The sequence below is a fragment of the Rissa tridactyla genome, chromosome 7, assembly GCF_028500815.1.
Source record: "Rissa tridactyla isolate bRisTri1 chromosome 7, bRisTri1.patW.cur.20221130, whole genome shotgun sequence".
In the NCBI taxonomy this organism is placed as follows: domain Eukaryota; kingdom Metazoa; phylum Chordata; class Aves; order Charadriiformes; family Laridae; genus Rissa; species Rissa tridactyla.
Window position 1 is genome coordinate 10,233,690 of NC_071472.1, and position 16,956 is coordinate 10,250,645.

Sequence of the window (16,956 nt, forward strand, 5' to 3'; positions counted from 1 at the left end):
GCCCCACTACTCCACAAAGTAAAGGCATGCTTAGGGAGAGAACACTAACTTTGGCCTGATGTTGTCCTTTTCTTTATAAACTCCAGAAGCCCTACCAGGAATCATCTCCAGATTTCTACAGAAGGCTTTTTCCAAGTTATACATACATATAGTTTCAGAAATATTTGGTCATTTTATCATGGATCACCATAGAAAGACTCAGATTAGTTTTTTCTACCTACTTCCTTACTGTCCTTGCTCTCCTTCTCATCCATCTATCCACCCATCCATTCATTCATCCATCCATCATCTTCTCGCCCTTCCTTTATTGTCCGGCTATGGACACACCTTCAGCCAGGCAGGCTGGCCTTGGCTTGTGCAACCAGTGTACCAGGAAGCTATGAAAGCCTTTACAAAATACAGCTCTTATGAGAGCAATTCCACTTTTTCTATAGGTTTGTGGCTGCTCGAGGCTCCTCTGCTTTGTTTGAACTTCGCTGAGTTTTTTCATTGTCAGATTTATCATATCCAGAGCAATATTTATTTCCCAAAACTAAATCCAGAATATTCTGTATTGTCTTGTTCTGCAGCCAGTGCAATGAAAGAACTCCGCATTGCTTTCCAAAACGGATGCTTCTCCCATGACATTTTATAGCAATTCCAGTCAAAGTCGGAGCAAGTGACATCTCTCTGCAGGTCATAACGTCTGCCTCCTTTGTCTGCAAAACTATTTGCTGATGTATTTATTTTGGCAATTTCCAAATCAAATATGTTTTTGTAAGCTTTTCCCTCATGCTCCTCCCATTTTTATGCAACAGGACATTGTACCCTCCAGGATAACAAGATAGCTGTAAGGACCAAGACTTCACTTGGTGTAAATTGGCAATGCCAATAAAGTCCTTGGAGTTGCACTGATTTACACCAACAGTGGTTACTTATTTTCTCACACATTAGCCTTAATAACCCTCTACTAATATAGCTAATATTTCTCCTATAATCAGTTTATTTTTTGTAGGAATTAAGCTTTTGTAATTTTATAATAGGAAACACAGCAGCAGACCAGATTATAACTAATCTGAATTTATTTATAGACAAATCATTACCCGACTATATATACCTCTGTCTAGAGAAGGAATGATCCAGCAATCATTTGCAGTCTCTATCTACTTACGCCACACTTTCCTCTCTAACGCACACACTTTATGTTCAAAAGTTTCTGCGTTCAGGCTTTCTGATGGTTCTGGTCTTTAAGGCACAAAAGGAAAGGGTGCTTTGCTCTGCCTCAGGCATGTGGCTGGCCAAAGGCGTTTATCTGACATTACAGAAAGCTATTTTATTTGGTTAAAAAACCCTTTTGTCTTTCTCAATCCAAAATTTGGAGCTCAAGTCCAGCAAAGTAACTATCTAAACCACAGACAGGGCAAGCAGCTCAGCTGGAATTACTGAGAATAGGAAGATTTTGTTTCTGTGTGACGAAAACCGAAGTTGAGTGATTTGAAAATTCATTTATTGCTCATCTAAACCACAATGGGTTTCTGCTGCTGTAAATCTCTCCCTTTTCCATTCTTAATATGTCTTTTATAGACCCATATACTCTCCTCTGAGTTTATACATGCTTGGTGACACTGTTGTTCACAACATACCAGCACAAAGAAAGCACAGTTATCACTGAAGATGCCACTGTAGTAAATACAGTTACAAATTCCATCCTATCCAATCATTATTCAGGGAAATGTAATAGGATATACACTGAATCACTGCAGACCTTGTAATATGGAAAGATCTATCAAAGGCTCTGCAATGAACTACTAAACTTGGGGGAACGCAATGTGCAAGTATTTTTTAATAAATTGTATTCATTATCAGTGCAACAAGAAAGGAAAAAGTTCATTAACAGACAAATAATAATTAATATAATGAATATATGAGATAAATAAATATAATGGCATTATTCTCCTATACCCATCTGCACATATATACAATAAATGGTATTTTTTTGTTGTGATGCCTTTACTACTCATTAAGACAGGTTAAAGCAAAACGTCTTCTGCTTCACATTGTATCTTCTCCCCGAGAGGCCCCAAACTGGTGATGAAAATGCGGTTTCTGTACTAATGAGCTGTGTCATTTTTGCCCCAATCAATAACGATAAGCAGATGTGAAAGACCTTGCAGAATCAGGTGCTGAGGAGAGCCGGAGCCAGGCCAGCAGTTTGAGCTGGGAAACAGGTATTTCAACTTTCCATTTGCTGTGACTGAAGGGTGTGACAGGGACATTGCACAACCCACCTTGGCTGGGAGCATAAGCATGGCATAAAAAGCCTCACGTAGAATCATACAATTATCTAGGTTGGAAGGGACCTTTAAAATCATCGAGTCCAACCATTAACGCTGCCAAGTTACCAACAAACCATGTCCCTCAGCACCACGTCTACATGCCTTTGAAACACCTCCAGGGACGGTGACTCCACCACTTCCCTGGGCAGCCTGTGCCAATGTTTGACTGAATTTTTTCCTAATATCCACACTAAACCTCCCCTGGTGCAACTTGTCCTATCACCTGTTCCTTGGGAGAAGAGACCGACCCCCAGCTGGCTACCCCCTCCTTTCAGGTAGCTGTAGGGAGCGAGGAGGTCTCCCCTCAGCCGCCTTTTCTCCAGGCTGAACAACCCCAGCTCCCTCAGCTGCTCCTCATAAGACTTGTTCTCCAGACCCCTCACCAGCTCCGTTGCCCTTCTCTGGACCCGCTCTAGCGCCTCAATGTCCCTCCTGTAGTGTGGGGCCCAAAACTGGACACAGTATTTGAGGTGGGGCCTCACCAGTGCCGAGTACACGCCTTTCCATTTTGGTAACACACCCCAGCAGCGCTGTAGGGATGGGGCAGACCCCTCCCGACTTTTCTGTCAGTCACTCCATCTATAAGGTGCTTTTCACCAGTACCTTTGAGCGCTGCCTGCGCTGCCGCGGTGGGGTTTGGAGGCCGGCTGCCGGCGGGAGGTGGCCGGTCCCTCACGGCGGGGCAGGGCCCACTCCGCCACCGCCCCCGTCACTGCCCGGCGGGACGCTGGGGAGGCTGCGCGGGGCGGGGACTGGCGCGGGGAGGGAGAAGATGGCGGAGGCCGAGTGAGTCTCGGGGCTGCGGCGGCTGGGGCGCGGGTGGGCTAGGCGAGGCGGGACGGGGGTCGGGGAGCCAAGCCAAGCCGGGCCGGGCCGGGCCGGGTCGTGCGGGCAGGCAGAGGCGTCCCGCCGCCCCGTCCTGCCTGCCGGCGAGGGCTGCCGCCGGAGCCCTGCCTCGGGGAGGGGGTGACGCCGGGCCCCCCTGCCGCCGCCGGGCTGCCTGTGCTTGGGGGGACCGCGGCGGCTGCAGCGGGTGAGTGAGGGAGAGGGCGGCGGGAGCCGTTGTCCCCCCGCCGGCAGCGGTTAAACCTTCCGCCCGGCGAGGCTTCCCCCCGGGCCGGCCGACTGCGGGCTGGGCCCGGCGCGGCCGGGCCTGCGGGCCTCGGTTAACGGGCCCAGCCCTGTGCTGGAGGGGCTACCACTGGCCTGAAGCGACCGGCTCGTCGCCCAGGCGGGCAGGACCCCTCAGAGCTGGGGGATCCGGAGCGGAGCGGGAGGGAGAGGCGCCTCGCCTGGCGCCCGGAGGTGGGGGGTGGTTTGCTTTTGGCGTTGCCTCGCAGAAGACAGATGGTTTCTTGTCATTTCGCCGTTTCTGCCATCATCCCGCGCCGTGTTGCTTAAATAAACCTTCTCTTCCTTGGCCCCTGCCGCCCTGCGCTGTGCCCGGTGTGTCTGCATGGGGTCGGGAGCTGTGGGTCACGCGCAGCAGAAGGCTCCTCACCAGCGTGGAGAGCGCTGGGGAGCGCTCGCAGGACAGATCTCCTAATGAGAAGACAGTTAAGTGACTAAGTGCTTTGAAAAATGTTGAGGGTAATAATTTAGTTGTTAACTCTTTTTCTTTTTTTGCGCAATGCCAGACATCGCACGGTTGCCTTGCGAGTCGCGTGTGATGCTCTCGTGTGGTATGTGAAGAAGCTTGGATTGCAGCCGTGTGCCACCCAGGAGGGAAAGCGCAGCTGGGACTCTGTGGCAGCGCCAAGCCTTTAGCTTTCAGCGTGGTGTTACAGTTTTGAATGTGCGTTCCCAAGAGACGAAGGCTCAGAAGTAGTGTTGGTTCAATATGGGAACTGTTCCCATCTGAGCACACGCCCTCCATAAAATACAAGGCTTAAAAGGAGAGGCAGTGTCTTATCTGTCTGCAGGCCTCCCGGGCCAGAAGAAGGAGGTGATGTCTTCTTTAGAGATCTTAATTTCCATTTTCATGAAAGGTGACGGTAGGAAGTACCTTTGCCGTGCCTGAGCATCGTGAACCCAGGCTGTCCGAGGCACTGAAGAATCTTTACGGGAGTGTTGGTCACCACTTTGCTCCGTTCCCCCCATTGCTCTGTTTGTGGCATGCCAGAAGGTCTCAGAGCCAATGAACGGAGAAAATTTGTAAACTGGGATAAAACTAATAGGAACAATATGTGTAGGGTGAGAAACCAGGACGGAAACTACTGCATCCTGGTAATTTGGGACCTTGCATTACTTGTTATAAACATTCACTGACGTGTACACACCCAAGTGCTCTTGCAGTGGTCAGGCTGTTTACCTCGTAGTAAAAATGGGTTGCTGATGCCTGGAGTGACCTGCAGCTGCAGTGACTGTGTAACAGCAGTAAGCTATTTCCTTCCATAGAAAATTCCTGTTAATTTTGATAAGCCTTCTGAATTAAATATATATTTGCCAAATGACATATTAAATAAATGAAAATTGGGTAAATGCAGGTTTTATATTCTACAGACCAGTTTATGCCAGAATAAAATTGGACTTTTATTTGGTCATTAGCATTCCTAGGGGGGGAAAAAAAAAAAGTAAGATATGATCATTGCTTATGTCAGCATCGCCGTGTGTGACAGTTGATGATTCTTCATTAAGTTGGAGATTATTGTATTTGAAGAATTACAAGAAGCAGAGTCTTGTTAGAGGGAGATATCAAGAGATGGTATAAAATGGGGAAATCATGGCTGTAGGGAAATTATTAATAGATTTCATCAAAGATAGGGACTTGGGCTGATCTTGCTCCGTATTTTAGTCAATGACCTTGGCACACAAAATGGGATGAAGTAATGATGATTGCTGATGACCCAAACCATTTGCAGGGCCAAAGAGGACTTTAGGTATCCTACAGGAAAAATGGAGTGACGGCTTGCATCAAAGTAATACCTATGGGCTGAAATGCCGCATGCAGGGTTTGGGGCTGGTACCACAGAACAAGGAGTTCAGTAACAGGAAAGAAGAGAGTCTGGGATATAGTTATGGATTCTGGGATGTAAGCAACCGCTTTATGACAGTGGAAAAAGAAATTGTGATCCTTGGTGTGCAGCAGAAGAGCTCATTTAAAGAGAGACACAGAAGTGGGAACTTTCTTGGACAAGGCTGAGGGAGCCAAACCTGGGATTGTGTGTGTCAGATCTGGTCATGCATTTTAAAAAAAAAAAAAAAAAAAAAAAAAAAAAAAAAATGTGCAGACTTCAGGAAGTGCCAAGAGCTGTTGGGATGGCAAAGAAAGCAGAGAGTCAAGAGTTTAGCTTGTTTTCCTAGGCAGACTAAAGCTAAGAAGGGATGTAAAAGTTTAAAACCCCCTGTTAGGTACAGTATTCCTGCGGGGTTTATAATTGGGACCTACAGTCTCCAGTGCGGTGTATTGAAAAGACTCCTGTGAATTCTTGGAATTCCTGTGATCACCTGGTGGGCAAAGCCCCCAGGAACAGGGGAGAACCTCAGCTGAAATTATGATGTATTTATGACTCCACGCTTTCTTTCCTGGAGGCTAAATGTATTATCCAAGCTCAGCTGCGGTGCCATCCAGAGGAGGAAAAAAAAAAATAATCTGGAGCACCTCCTTTTTGCTTGAGGGAAGTGCGTTGCAGTGCCATTGCCAGCCTTGATGCAGACATCTCTTCAGTGTGAGTCAGGATGCTGACTCAGAAGCCAGATGCTGTGGTTGCCCTCTTTTCCCCCCCAAGAGGTGTTCATGTTTACAAATAACCCAGGGAATCGGCCGTGTAGAGGAGATCCTGTATTCTTAGGAGGACTCTGCTGCCTCCCTGAACTGCCAGCAGGAAGTTACGTGTGATCAGAACTTTTTTTTCTTTTGTTTGTCCTCTCGGAACTTTTTCTGAGTGATGGGAGGATGCCGTGCCGTGGCATCATATCTGTTGCGGAGTTACCTGTATTATCTTAACTAGCTTGGATGTATTTAACTTCCCTTTTAGCTTTCGGTCAGCAAAAGTGAATGCTGCATCCTCTGCACTGCTGCTGCGTCTTCCTTCAGAGAGCTTCCTCGGGATCTGCTGAGGCCAGGGAGAAAGGGGGATGGATGCGCTGGTTTGGCTCCCCTTGTGCCTGCATGGCCATAAGTAAGAGTTAACAAAAGCCGCCACCAGTTGGCAGTTTCAAATTTAAAAACAATGTCAGGTCTTTTTTTCTTAAGTTCCAGGTGGCTAAGCTGTCGATCAAAATCGTTGTTATACATGAATGTGGCACTGAATCCATGTATAACAAGACTGTTGATGGACAGGTTTTTTTAAAAAGAGTGATTGGGATGGGAACTCTGCCATTCCTGTAGTGCCAGCAGTTGCTCATGTAGGATGCTACCTAGTGCATGGGCAGGGGGAGCTCCTTTTCCTTTAGCTCTTGGGTTCTTTTGTGCCTGATTACAATTACTGTTTGTAATAACGTATGGCGGTTTTCACCAAAAGCATGTTACTTTGGTAAACATTTCTCTATATTAAGATTACTTCTCTGGTTTGCTGAGGTTTTTTTGCTCTTATCTGGGGTTATGAAAATGGGCGCACTGTGGAATTGCTGAAATTCTGACTTGATCCTGAAAAACATTTCTCAGATTTCACTTTCCAGTTGAGAAATGTTTTCTGGAGTCTCTTCAGGAAGAGAGGTCTGTGAACCTCTGTGGCCGACTTAAAACTAAGGGCTGTGTTTACTTGCTTCTGAATTACACAATCTCCAGTTGTTGCTTAAAGGAAGGGAGATAAACAATTCATTGTTACTGCGAAGTAAGCCTTTCTTCCATCTGATATAGGTTTCATTTCTTCACCTGTTCTCTGTGGTTTCACATTCCTACCTGTCCCATCCCACATGTTTCCTCCTCTGTCTCCTAGCAGACAAAGATATTTGTAAAACCTGTTTTCTTTGTAAGGCATTTTTGCAGCTGTGGTTGGTTCTGCTCTCAAATGACTAATTGCCTCCTCAGAAAATTCAGAAAAACATAATAGCCATATTTTTTTTAACCCAAACTCCAATTTATTTAGGAGAAATAAATTTAATGTTTCTTATGTCTGCATTTTTCACTCTTTTTTTATTATTTTTCAGGGTTTGGGTATTTCCTAATTGAGGAGAGTCAAAATACTGATTGCAAGTGAATCCTCCTCAGCCAGCCTGTTGGATGTCTCTGAGAACATAAGAAGTCATGGCAGAAAATGATGCAATGCCAACCTTACCAAAAAAGTGTGGCCCTTACATTTCATCTGTAACCAGTCATGGCATGAATTTGGTAATTCGTGGTATAGTGCTGTTTTTTATTGGCGTATTTCTTGCATTAGTATTAAACTTGCTTCAGATCCAGAGAAACGTTACTCTCTTCCCCCCTGATGTGATCACAAGCATCTTCTCCTCAGCTTGGTGGGTACCACCTTGCTGTGGCACAGCGTCAGGTAAGTTCAGTTGTGTACGTGTGCCTGGCATGGAGATGAAAGGGTGGATAGGTAGTTATATAGTTACAAAAAACTATATAAAAGGTGTGGAAGATAAAAATTTCTCTACCAGCATCACTACCCTACTATAGGTATTACTGTCCTTCTGATCTCCCTGTGTATAAACAAATATGCGTGCATGTTTCTAGAAACTTGTTCTGCTAACTTGTTATACTGTAATATTGTTAGCAGAACATAACCTTTGCTTTTCATGCTGGGTTAGAGTATAAATTTAACAGACTTTAGAAGGTGGTGGCAGTTGTAACCTTGAGGCTGGATTACAGGAGCATGCTCTACGCGCAGCCCTTGAATATACCCTGGAAGTGCCAGATGGCGCAGCACCCAGTACCTTGTTTTGAGTGCAGCAAACCACCCTGAGTAACACTCCCTTTTGTGATCCAGCTTTCCATTTGTTCCTCGTTCCAGTTCAAATTATGGCTTTAGCTCCGTAAATCTGGGAGCCTGACTGCGTCTCAGGGAGCTGAGGCCAGGCACACAGTTGGCGGTTGTAGAGGCGTGTTTCAGAGCAGAGCACCTCGGTTTTATTCATGTATCAAGTCGGATGATGTGAACATGCTCCATTTCTCCCATGACCATGTGGGGAGTTGAGGCTTTTGCATGTCTGGCTAGTTTAAGTGAGATGTCTACGGTACATAGTAAGAAATATCCTTTTTTTCCTCTTTCATCTTCAAGTATCAAGGCATATCCCATGTTACAAGCCTGATGGAACTTGGCTTTCCGCTTGGCTCTGAACATCACTGATCCCATGGTCAGTTTTATGCTTTGTAAGGGAATATTCTTAGCAGCCAGTACTGGAGGATTCTGCTTTAGTGAACTTCTACAGTAAAGGCAGTGTATTCCTAGAGGTCAGTTTTAATAAGATTGAGAATCTCATGTTTCTGGGTATTAATATGAGTCAATAAAGTAGTTTTTGAGTTGGCATCATTGTTTTGCTAATGATAAATTTAAGTCTATTTTTTTTCCTAGTCATCCGGTTGCATTCTTTTTGATACCTTGTTGAAATACTACACCCTGGATGTCATAGAGGAGCTTGATTTGAAAGGAAACCCTCCAAATATCTCTCTGAATATGTCAGTTTTGTTCTCCTGTGGAAATGTGTTTGGCATGTTATGGTGGCAGTTACATACCTGCTTTATCTGCTAGTTGTATTAGTCCTCTTTCTGTTGTCTTGTTGAGATTGTTGATTAGTTTTTGGTTTGTATCCTGTGTTTGCTGTGTTTTTCTTTTATACTTTGAACTGTTTGTCTTGACAAACATGTCCGGTAAAGGCTTGATATATGGAGTAGTGGGGGTTGAAATGACGGAATCCCAACTTGCAGCAGCAATGCATAAGGTTTGCACTGTTCACTGCAACGTTTGCACTGTCAGCTGCTTGCATCAGGCTGCACCTTATGCTCTCTGGGGTCCTCTGAGAACACTGTCTGCAGCTGCCTGTGGGGAACTCATGAAGGCTAGATCTTGCCATCATCTCAGAAGAAACTTGTGGGCCTTTCTGGTTCTGATGGGTTGGTGGTTTTGATGGAAAGACTGGATATGGCTTGTAAAGTGTAGTCAGTCATCTGCTAGGCATTTGCACTACTTGATTTTAAGCCACTTGATTTAAAGATATTATTGCCTTAATTGGCTTTTCCCAGCAGGAGTGACCCCTGTTGAGGTGTTCCACATTCTTTCTTTTTCATTATGAGTCTTTTCTTCCCCTTTTCCTTTCCTTATCTTCTTTGCTAGCTATGCATACAGGGAACCTCTATGGCAATTGCTGATAATTCACCTATTTTCTTACTGCTTGTACTTGCACAGCCTTCCTGGAATTGACATGAACGTTTCTCTGCAGTATGGTTTATTATTATGAACAGAATAAAGATATTTTGCATATTTATAATCAGTGGTGATCAGGGCTGCCTTCAGAGAAGTCCTTTCATCCATCACCGTTATTAGTCATCCGTTTGGCCCAATGCCTTTAGTAAGAAGATAGCTCAGGGAGTGGTTTGGGCTTTTTTCCTCTCCAGCTTTGCTGGTGATTTATTTTCCCGAATCCTGGAGATCGGTTTCCTCTCTGGCAGAATAAAGAGCATTTGCCATACCATACCTCCAGCAGCATGCCAAACTGAGGGCACCGGAGGCCGGAGCAATGACTGAGGCTTTGCGCGCCTCCTGCAGCACCAGTTTAACATTAAGCACCAGTGTTATTCCTCAGTGGTGTCGGTAACAGTCTTTTCAGGTGCAGTTGCAGTAGAGAACACGTTTATGAAGAAACGTTCAAAGAGCGTAGCAGTTCCCTGGGGTTGAAAGTCCTGCTTGCTTTCTGTATTCAACAGCTGCTGTAGGCTCTTGGCTCTCCCTCTTCTGTGTGAGCCTTTATAGTAGCATTGAAGAAGAACAAAACCTGCTTGTAACAACAAAAAAAGAAGATACAAAATATTGATGTTATAAACCACACTCTGCCCTTAGTGTGGTGTGTTTGTTTTGCAGTTATTTAAACATATATGTTTGATATGTGGGGTTTTCAGAAGTGCCAGCCTGCAAGCTATTACTGCTCTTTTTGAACTACAATGTGAGACTGCAGATTTTGGCAGGGTGCAGAGCTCTTTCATCCTCCGCCCCTCATTCAAATTGTCTCTGTTTTGTTACTTCTGCCACATCACTGCTGCAGTAGTTGAAGATACTGCTGAAGTTTTACAGGGCTTTTTTTTAAATAATGGAATTGTTTGAAATTCCTCTTCTTTTATAATGTATGTTTTGTACTGCTTATCCTTAAAAGATCTGGTTTGTTAGTCACAATAATTGTCAAAGTCTAGATAGTCTTTAGTTAAATATTGCCAGTGCTTTAACTTTTGGGCATTTTTTTCTTTCCTGTCTCCACAGCTGTGATTGGATTATTGTACCCATGCATGGACAGACATCTGGGAGAGCCACATAAATTTAAGAGAGAATGGTCCAGTGTAATGCGATGTGTAGCAGTCTTTGTGGGAATAAATCATGCCAGCGCTGTATCCTATGTTCTAATGAAATTGGCGATAACAGATGGGTTTCCACTAAAACAAAGCTCACATAGTCACGGTGAATTGTTGTTAAAGATACAACACGCAGCATTTTCACAAGGGAAATGCCGAATATGTGTTAGTGTTAAACTGTTGTAGCAGTATTGGAGGTGATACGTCTCACATTTTTTCATTCTGAAAGATCTTTTCATTAGAAATGTCTCAGTATTGGGCTTTGTCTTATATAGTCTTTTTTTTATTTATTTGAATAATTAAAGTAAGCGTGGGGTATTTGTGGTAGGTATTGCAGAAAGTGCTTTAAGACATTCCAAGAGTTGATGTCCCATTAGCACTGTAGTGAGAGGTTCAAGCCCAGTCTTGAGGTCATCAGTGAAGCACGTGCTCTTTGCAAAGAATGGGGAAAACTCAGGACCAGGTAATAGCCATGACTACACAAAGCAAGTAAGCGTTGTTACCCCCTTCTGCAAATGATGCCTTGATGCCGAGAGAGTCGTTACCATTGCTGCGGTCGTTCAGTAAGAGCAATTAGAAGTCAGTCAGCGTGTTGCAGTACGTTATACTCCTCCTAATTATCTAGCTATTCAGATACATCCTTGCAGAAGAGTGGTCAAAATTGGCGTCCCTTCTCTCTGAAGCAGCTGGGGACGTGCTGGGTGACAGCGTGCTTTTCACGTGGACTGACACACCTTACTGGCGGTGCTGTGAGTCTTAGGGGTTTTGGGTAGTCATGCCTAGTGCCTCCTCAGTTGGATAAAACCAAGATCTGTCTATGAAAATCGGGTTCTTATAAACTCATTAAAAAGCAAGTTGATCGTCTCTGTGACTCATCTCCTTCGGTGTCAGCTCCAACACGGTTTGCAGAAACCGTGCTAAGAAGTTCTGATTGCCTGCTACTAAATCTCCTCGTTTCCAGGAAAAGAGGGCAAGTTGAGTGAAAGATGTGAGAGCTGGCTGAATTCTTACTGAAGCGGCTTAGCCCTCGGATGGGTTTTGTTTGGTTTGGTTTTGTTCCCAGCAGCCATCCTATCCGGTATGGCCGGGTGAGCTGGAGCTGCTGAGGTTCAGAGTCATTCCCACTGTCCCTCACAAACCTTGCTCTCCCTGCCAGAGATGCGTGAATCGGGTCCTGTGGTTCTCACTGGCCTGGACCGTACCTGTTGTGTAAGCACATGCAACTTGGCTGCTTTTAAGGAGTACGTGAGAGTTGACAGCTTCTCCCTGCATGGGTCAGGTTATTTACACCACAACCTTCATGCGGTTTTCTGCAGCTGTTACACGTGTTCCAGGACATCATTAACGTACTGTCTGTATTTCCTCCCTGACAGCTCTCCAGACTGCTTGCTCTTCAGTTTATTACCAGTTCTGCACATTACCATATTTGGTGTATTTTTTGGTCTTGTTTGACATTTTTTCTGATGCCATTGATTTTTATCCTGTAATTGTTTATTTCAGTTAGTTGAAACTTCTTTCTCATCTCCTTTAGGTCTCTCTCCAGGTTTTTGTGAGGAAACAGGGCAGTGTTTTTTATGTTGTCATCCCATAAATTTGCTTTCAGGCTTATGCCGCTAACAGCCTCCTTTTTAATAATCTGTTTTGGGCAAGAGTAGTGAGGATGAGTTAGTATTTCCAAAACATTTTGAAGAATGTGGAGCACCACAAAGATATCTGGAGTGACTTTACACTTTTATCACAGAGTTGACAAAACAGATTTTCAATGTTGATTTATACAGATACTTTCACAGTAACATTTTTAATGTTTAGATGAATGTAAACTAGCATGTAAATTAAACAAAATTGCAATTAAGTAAGAGTGACAAATACCTTTTTTTTCAGTAAATCCTTGTCATTTAGAGGAGTCTGATGCTAGATTTAAGGTTTCCTGCTTAGTGTAATAAAGGACCAGGTAAGGATTAGGTGTTCTTACTCTGAACAGTAACATGTGCATTTTATATCTGTATAAAATGCCTGGTAGGTGTATAGTCTCTCCGCTCTTGTACAGTGCGAAGACCCTAAAAATGTTAAGAAGTGTTGTAAGTTTTTAGTTTCCTGATGTATTTGCAACACAGGGCTTATTTCCTTGTACGTTCCTTGTACGTGGTGGCTGTGTGATAGCCAATAGGGCTAGTGCTGTATTTTTTAATGGCCTTTTTTTTTCTGCTGTGCCAAAATGGGATAAACAGAATGAAAAAAAAAACAAACCTGCTTTACACTTGTATATGATATTTCCAAGCTTATCCTTAACAATCAACACAGAAAGTGGATTTTGCCAACAATATCCAGTTGTCTCTCACATTAGCAGCCCTGTCAATTGGACTGTGGTGGACGTTTGATAGGTCACGAAGTGGCTTTGGTCTTGGAGTAGGAATTGCTTTCCTGGCCACACTGGTGTCACAGCTTCTGGTCTACAATGGAGTTTATCAGTAAGTATTTACTCCTTTAAGGTTAAATGACAATCTCCTGAAGCTATAACATAAAATCAGAATAACGGAAAGGGTAGAATTTGACATGATTTCCAAAGCAGCCAGCTCTTAATTTTGAGTGTAACATAAATTGAACTGTTCGTGAAAGATTTTACGTGTTTGTAAGTGAGACTTTTAGTTGGAAGTTGCTTATTTCAATAAAATTGCAACCTTACCAACAATTATAATCAATAAGAAGCTTTCTTTGTTATTTGCTGCAAGTAATTAAATTTCAGTAATACAAGTCTTTTTCAGTTGAAATGTCCTAATATTTACATTTGTGGGTTTGGCTCATGTGATTGGGGCACTCTATGTATTGCACAATGTTGAGCTCAAAAGTGTGTGTTCTTTTCCAGATACACGTCTCCGGATTTCCTTTATGTTCGTTCCTGGTTGCCATGTATATTTTTTGCTGGTGGAATAACTATGGGCAATATCGGCAGGCAGCTGGCGATGGTAAGTTTGGAGGGGTGGAGTCGATAGCCTTCTAGTAATTTTTCCTTCCTTCCTTTCCTTCCAACCAGCTACTTGACTTGTGGATGTGGAGTAAGGTAATCCTTGCTTTTTGATGTAGTGAGCGATCCGTTAGTACTGTTATTCAGAGCACAGCCCGTGACTTTGCTCTGTGTACTCTCAGTTGCACGCGTCTAGTCCTTTCAGGACCAGGAGCTAAATACGAGCTCCCGTCTTTGGGGAGCAGTCAGGCCATCCCCTAAGTCTGAACTGCCCTTTCTGCTGCTCAGGGAGACAGAAATTGCAGCCAGCAAGTGTGTACACAGAACTTAAGGAGACCAAACTTACGCTTCACCCGGCTAAGCTAAGCTATTTTATCACCATTTTGTAGAAAAATCTCCCTCATAGCAGTCTTTTTCATTAGTTGTATAAGTAAGTAGTATTAATTTTGTCAACTTCTGTTTTTCAGTATGAATGCAAAGTCATTGCAGAGAAGTCTCATGAGGACTGAGGAGAACAACGTGCACCTTTTAAACAGGAAAATATCTGACAAATGACTGTTGGAGGAGCATAAGGAACACTTGACTATGAAATTGCCAAAATGCAATTTTTTTCCCTTGAGTGGTATACATTACTGCAATCTGTGATTGCTGCTTCTATAGAAACCTTGATGTCTGATTTTGATTACTGTGAAGTTACAATAGTATGCAATACATTTGACAATATTGGTTCAATTATAGGATTCTTTTTTCCAAATCTAAACTGAGTTTACCATAAATTCTTGTCTGTCCATAATGTTGCAGTGCCAAACTGAACCTTTGCACTACGTTTCTGTAGCTGAAACTTCTGCTTCACTTTATCTTGAAAGTTTTGAGGAGTGAGTTCTTATTAGCTCGGTGAAAGACAGGGCATTCGAATTTAGGAATAAAGATCTTCTCTTTCGGTGATGATAGCCCGTATTATCTGTATGAAATTCATGGATTACAGGTGAGCTTTGATGCAGTAAGTAGCTGATTTCTGCCTGCTATCACACTGTGTCATTCTTCTTGCATCACAGGTGAGGAAACTTAACATGGATTGTATGGGTTATTGCTGTAGCATTTAATTTGGTTGTGGTACGTGCCCAGTAACACAGAATACAGAAGTGGAAACTGAGGCCGGAAATTACTTGCTATTTTTCCCTCTGGTACAGCCAATGTACATGTTTGTATAGGAATTTATGTGGACCATCCTCAGATGTGGACAGAGTCTGAAACAACTTGTTGCATTGAGTAACAGCATGCAATTCAGGTCATTCTTGTACAATCCCTTAAGCTGACTTGTGTTGATCCCTTATTAAAAAAAAAAAAATCTTAGGGAGTTTTTATTGCGAAACTTAATTCTGCTGAACTAAATCAGCCACTACCATATAGTGTCATAAAACCCTCTGTTACCAATGTTACTTTTGATAGTTCTTGTCTACTACCTGCTCTGTTTGCGGGGATCAGCAGCAGGAGACAAGGCTGTATTTTAGGTACCGATGTAGCCCTTGTTGCTGTGACTATGGTCCAGGCAACCATAAAAGCATTTGTTCTTAGAGTAATTTTCTGAAGTAGAGAAATACCGTTACCCCAATTTTTACAGGTGCCTGTGCACAGAAAGTCTGATAGGGCAGAGAGCTGAAATAGGCCATGTCCTAATCGGTTCCTTTCTTAAGAAGAAGGATTTTAGTGTGTGACCCATATTTGTGGGCGTATGTGGAATTTCCTCTTGGCTTTGCAGCTCCCTTTTAAGACCATGAGATAAAAGAACTTGTGCACGAAAGCAGACTTCAAGAGGACACTGCCAACCCGTGCCAGCAGTGAATCTGGCGTGGGATGTCTCCGCTTTGGTTTCCCCGTTCTGTGTCTGTGTTGATGATGTTTTAATGTATGTGTTTTCCTTTTATGTCTTGAAGTACTATTTTTTTAAATCTTCCATGAAAGGTTTGTGAGACGTGTTACACCTCCCTCACCTAGGGAGGCTGGAGCTGGTCCAAAGAACAAATAGACATTTAGACAAGCTTTTATTAATAAATGTGTGTATGCATTGTACACAAAGCTTGAAATAGGCAACTCTTTTTCAGTCTGAAAAGTATGCAATGGAGTGCTTCCAAAATCGTTGTAACGAAAGAGGTGGTCACAAAAGGAAGATTTCTTGAATGGGGAAGTGTAAAAATAATAAATAAGCAAATGATGTATCAAGAGCTTGGTTTTGCAGCTCCACAAAGTTTCATCTGCTCAGCACCGTTCCAGGACAGTTCAACACCTGAAGCACACTTCCACGGGGCAATGTTTCGGGAAAGCACTTAGAGATGTGCTTTGCTTTAAGAGAGGTAGAACATGTTTAAGTAGATCCCCGACTAGAGATTTTCTTTTAATCAAACCATACGGCAAGAAGCATTTTGTTAACGAAACCAAGAAACTGTTAAGGCATGAACTAAGGGTGAGTTTCTTTTAGGCAGGTTCTGGCATTTCACTGAAGGCTGTTGGTCCCTCTCCATACAGTATTTGCCCTCATCCACCTTCTTTATTTAAAGAAATGGCTTCAGCTTGGTGGGCGGTGTGATGAGTACCTCTAAAATTACCAGGGCATGAATGGCACAAAAATTCATGTTTCTTATCCTAACTGTGGGGAATAACATGGTACCTCAGTGGCCGGTGTGCGGTCTTGGTAAACGGTTTACTTTCATCATGACTTTCATCATTTTCAGTGTATGCGACTGGAGATGAGTAGTTGTTATTATTCACTTGGTGGTAGAACTGCTTTTACCTGCCAGGCTAAATATTTACACAGAAGAAGCCTTGTGTATGTTCAAATGTGCAGTATGTGAGAAGTGGTTATTGTGCATCTGTGACACCCACTTTACAACACTTTGCACTCAGATTCGTCTCAGCCTGATGGCCCTGTGCTGTCCACTCACTTCCTTTAAATTTCATTTTGGAAATTTTGAGCGTGTTGTGCAAAGGCAGCGATCATCCCAAATAAATTTGGGTGGAGTCCTTTATTATCTGTGTTTTATTATTTTTATTCTCATTTGACCGAAGTCGGCACAAGATTCACGTCTTGGATGTCATGTTTTTTTTCAGACTACGTTGTAATTTTATGGGTGGTGTGTTCAAACCCTGAAAAAGGTTCGTGATGAGAATGCTGACATGGCCTTAACGGTAGTGGTGTGAACATGTCGCTACTGTATAGCGTGTAATTATAATACTAGACT

At 43.4% G+C, this 16,956-nt stretch overlaps 1 protein-coding gene and 1 long non-coding RNA gene across 4 annotated transcripts in view; one reads left to right on the forward strand and one right to left on the reverse strand.

Moving 5' to 3' along the window:
* LOC128912579 (uncharacterized) overlaps window positions 1–3,002 on the reverse strand; it is an 18,302-nt gene extending 15,300 nt beyond the window's left edge. Inside the window, exon 1 of the long non-coding RNA XR_008467683.1 lies at window positions 2,919–3,002. This is a non-coding gene — a long non-coding RNA (uncharacterized LOC128912579). The remainder of the gene's footprint in view (window positions 1–2,918) is intronic.
* An 18-nt stretch (window positions 3,003–3,020) lies between these two features.
* Window positions 3,021–16,746, forward strand: INSIG2 (insulin induced gene 2). 3 transcript variants are annotated; one of them, XM_054208767.1, is made up of 6 exons: window positions 3,021–3,101; window positions 7,407–7,747; window positions 10,670–10,794; window positions 13,060–13,226; window positions 13,622–13,721; window positions 14,188–16,746. In XM_054208767.1, the coding sequence occupies exons 2-6, from the start codon at window positions 7,504–7,506 to the stop codon at window positions 14,227–14,229; spliced, it is 678 nt and encodes a 225-aa protein (XP_054064742.1). In that variant the 5' UTR covers window positions 3,021–3,101; window positions 7,407–7,503; the 3' UTR covers window positions 14,230–16,746. The 3 variants fall into 3 exon arrangements, with proteins under 3 accessions (XP_054064742.1, XP_054064743.1, XP_054064744.1); XM_054208768.1 differs by lacking the exon at window positions 3,021–3,101 and adding an exon at window positions 6,293–6,436; XM_054208769.1 differs by lacking the exon at window positions 3,021–3,101 and having other exon boundaries at window positions 7,440–7,587.
* The last annotated feature ends 210 nt before the right edge of the window (window positions 16,747–16,956 follow it).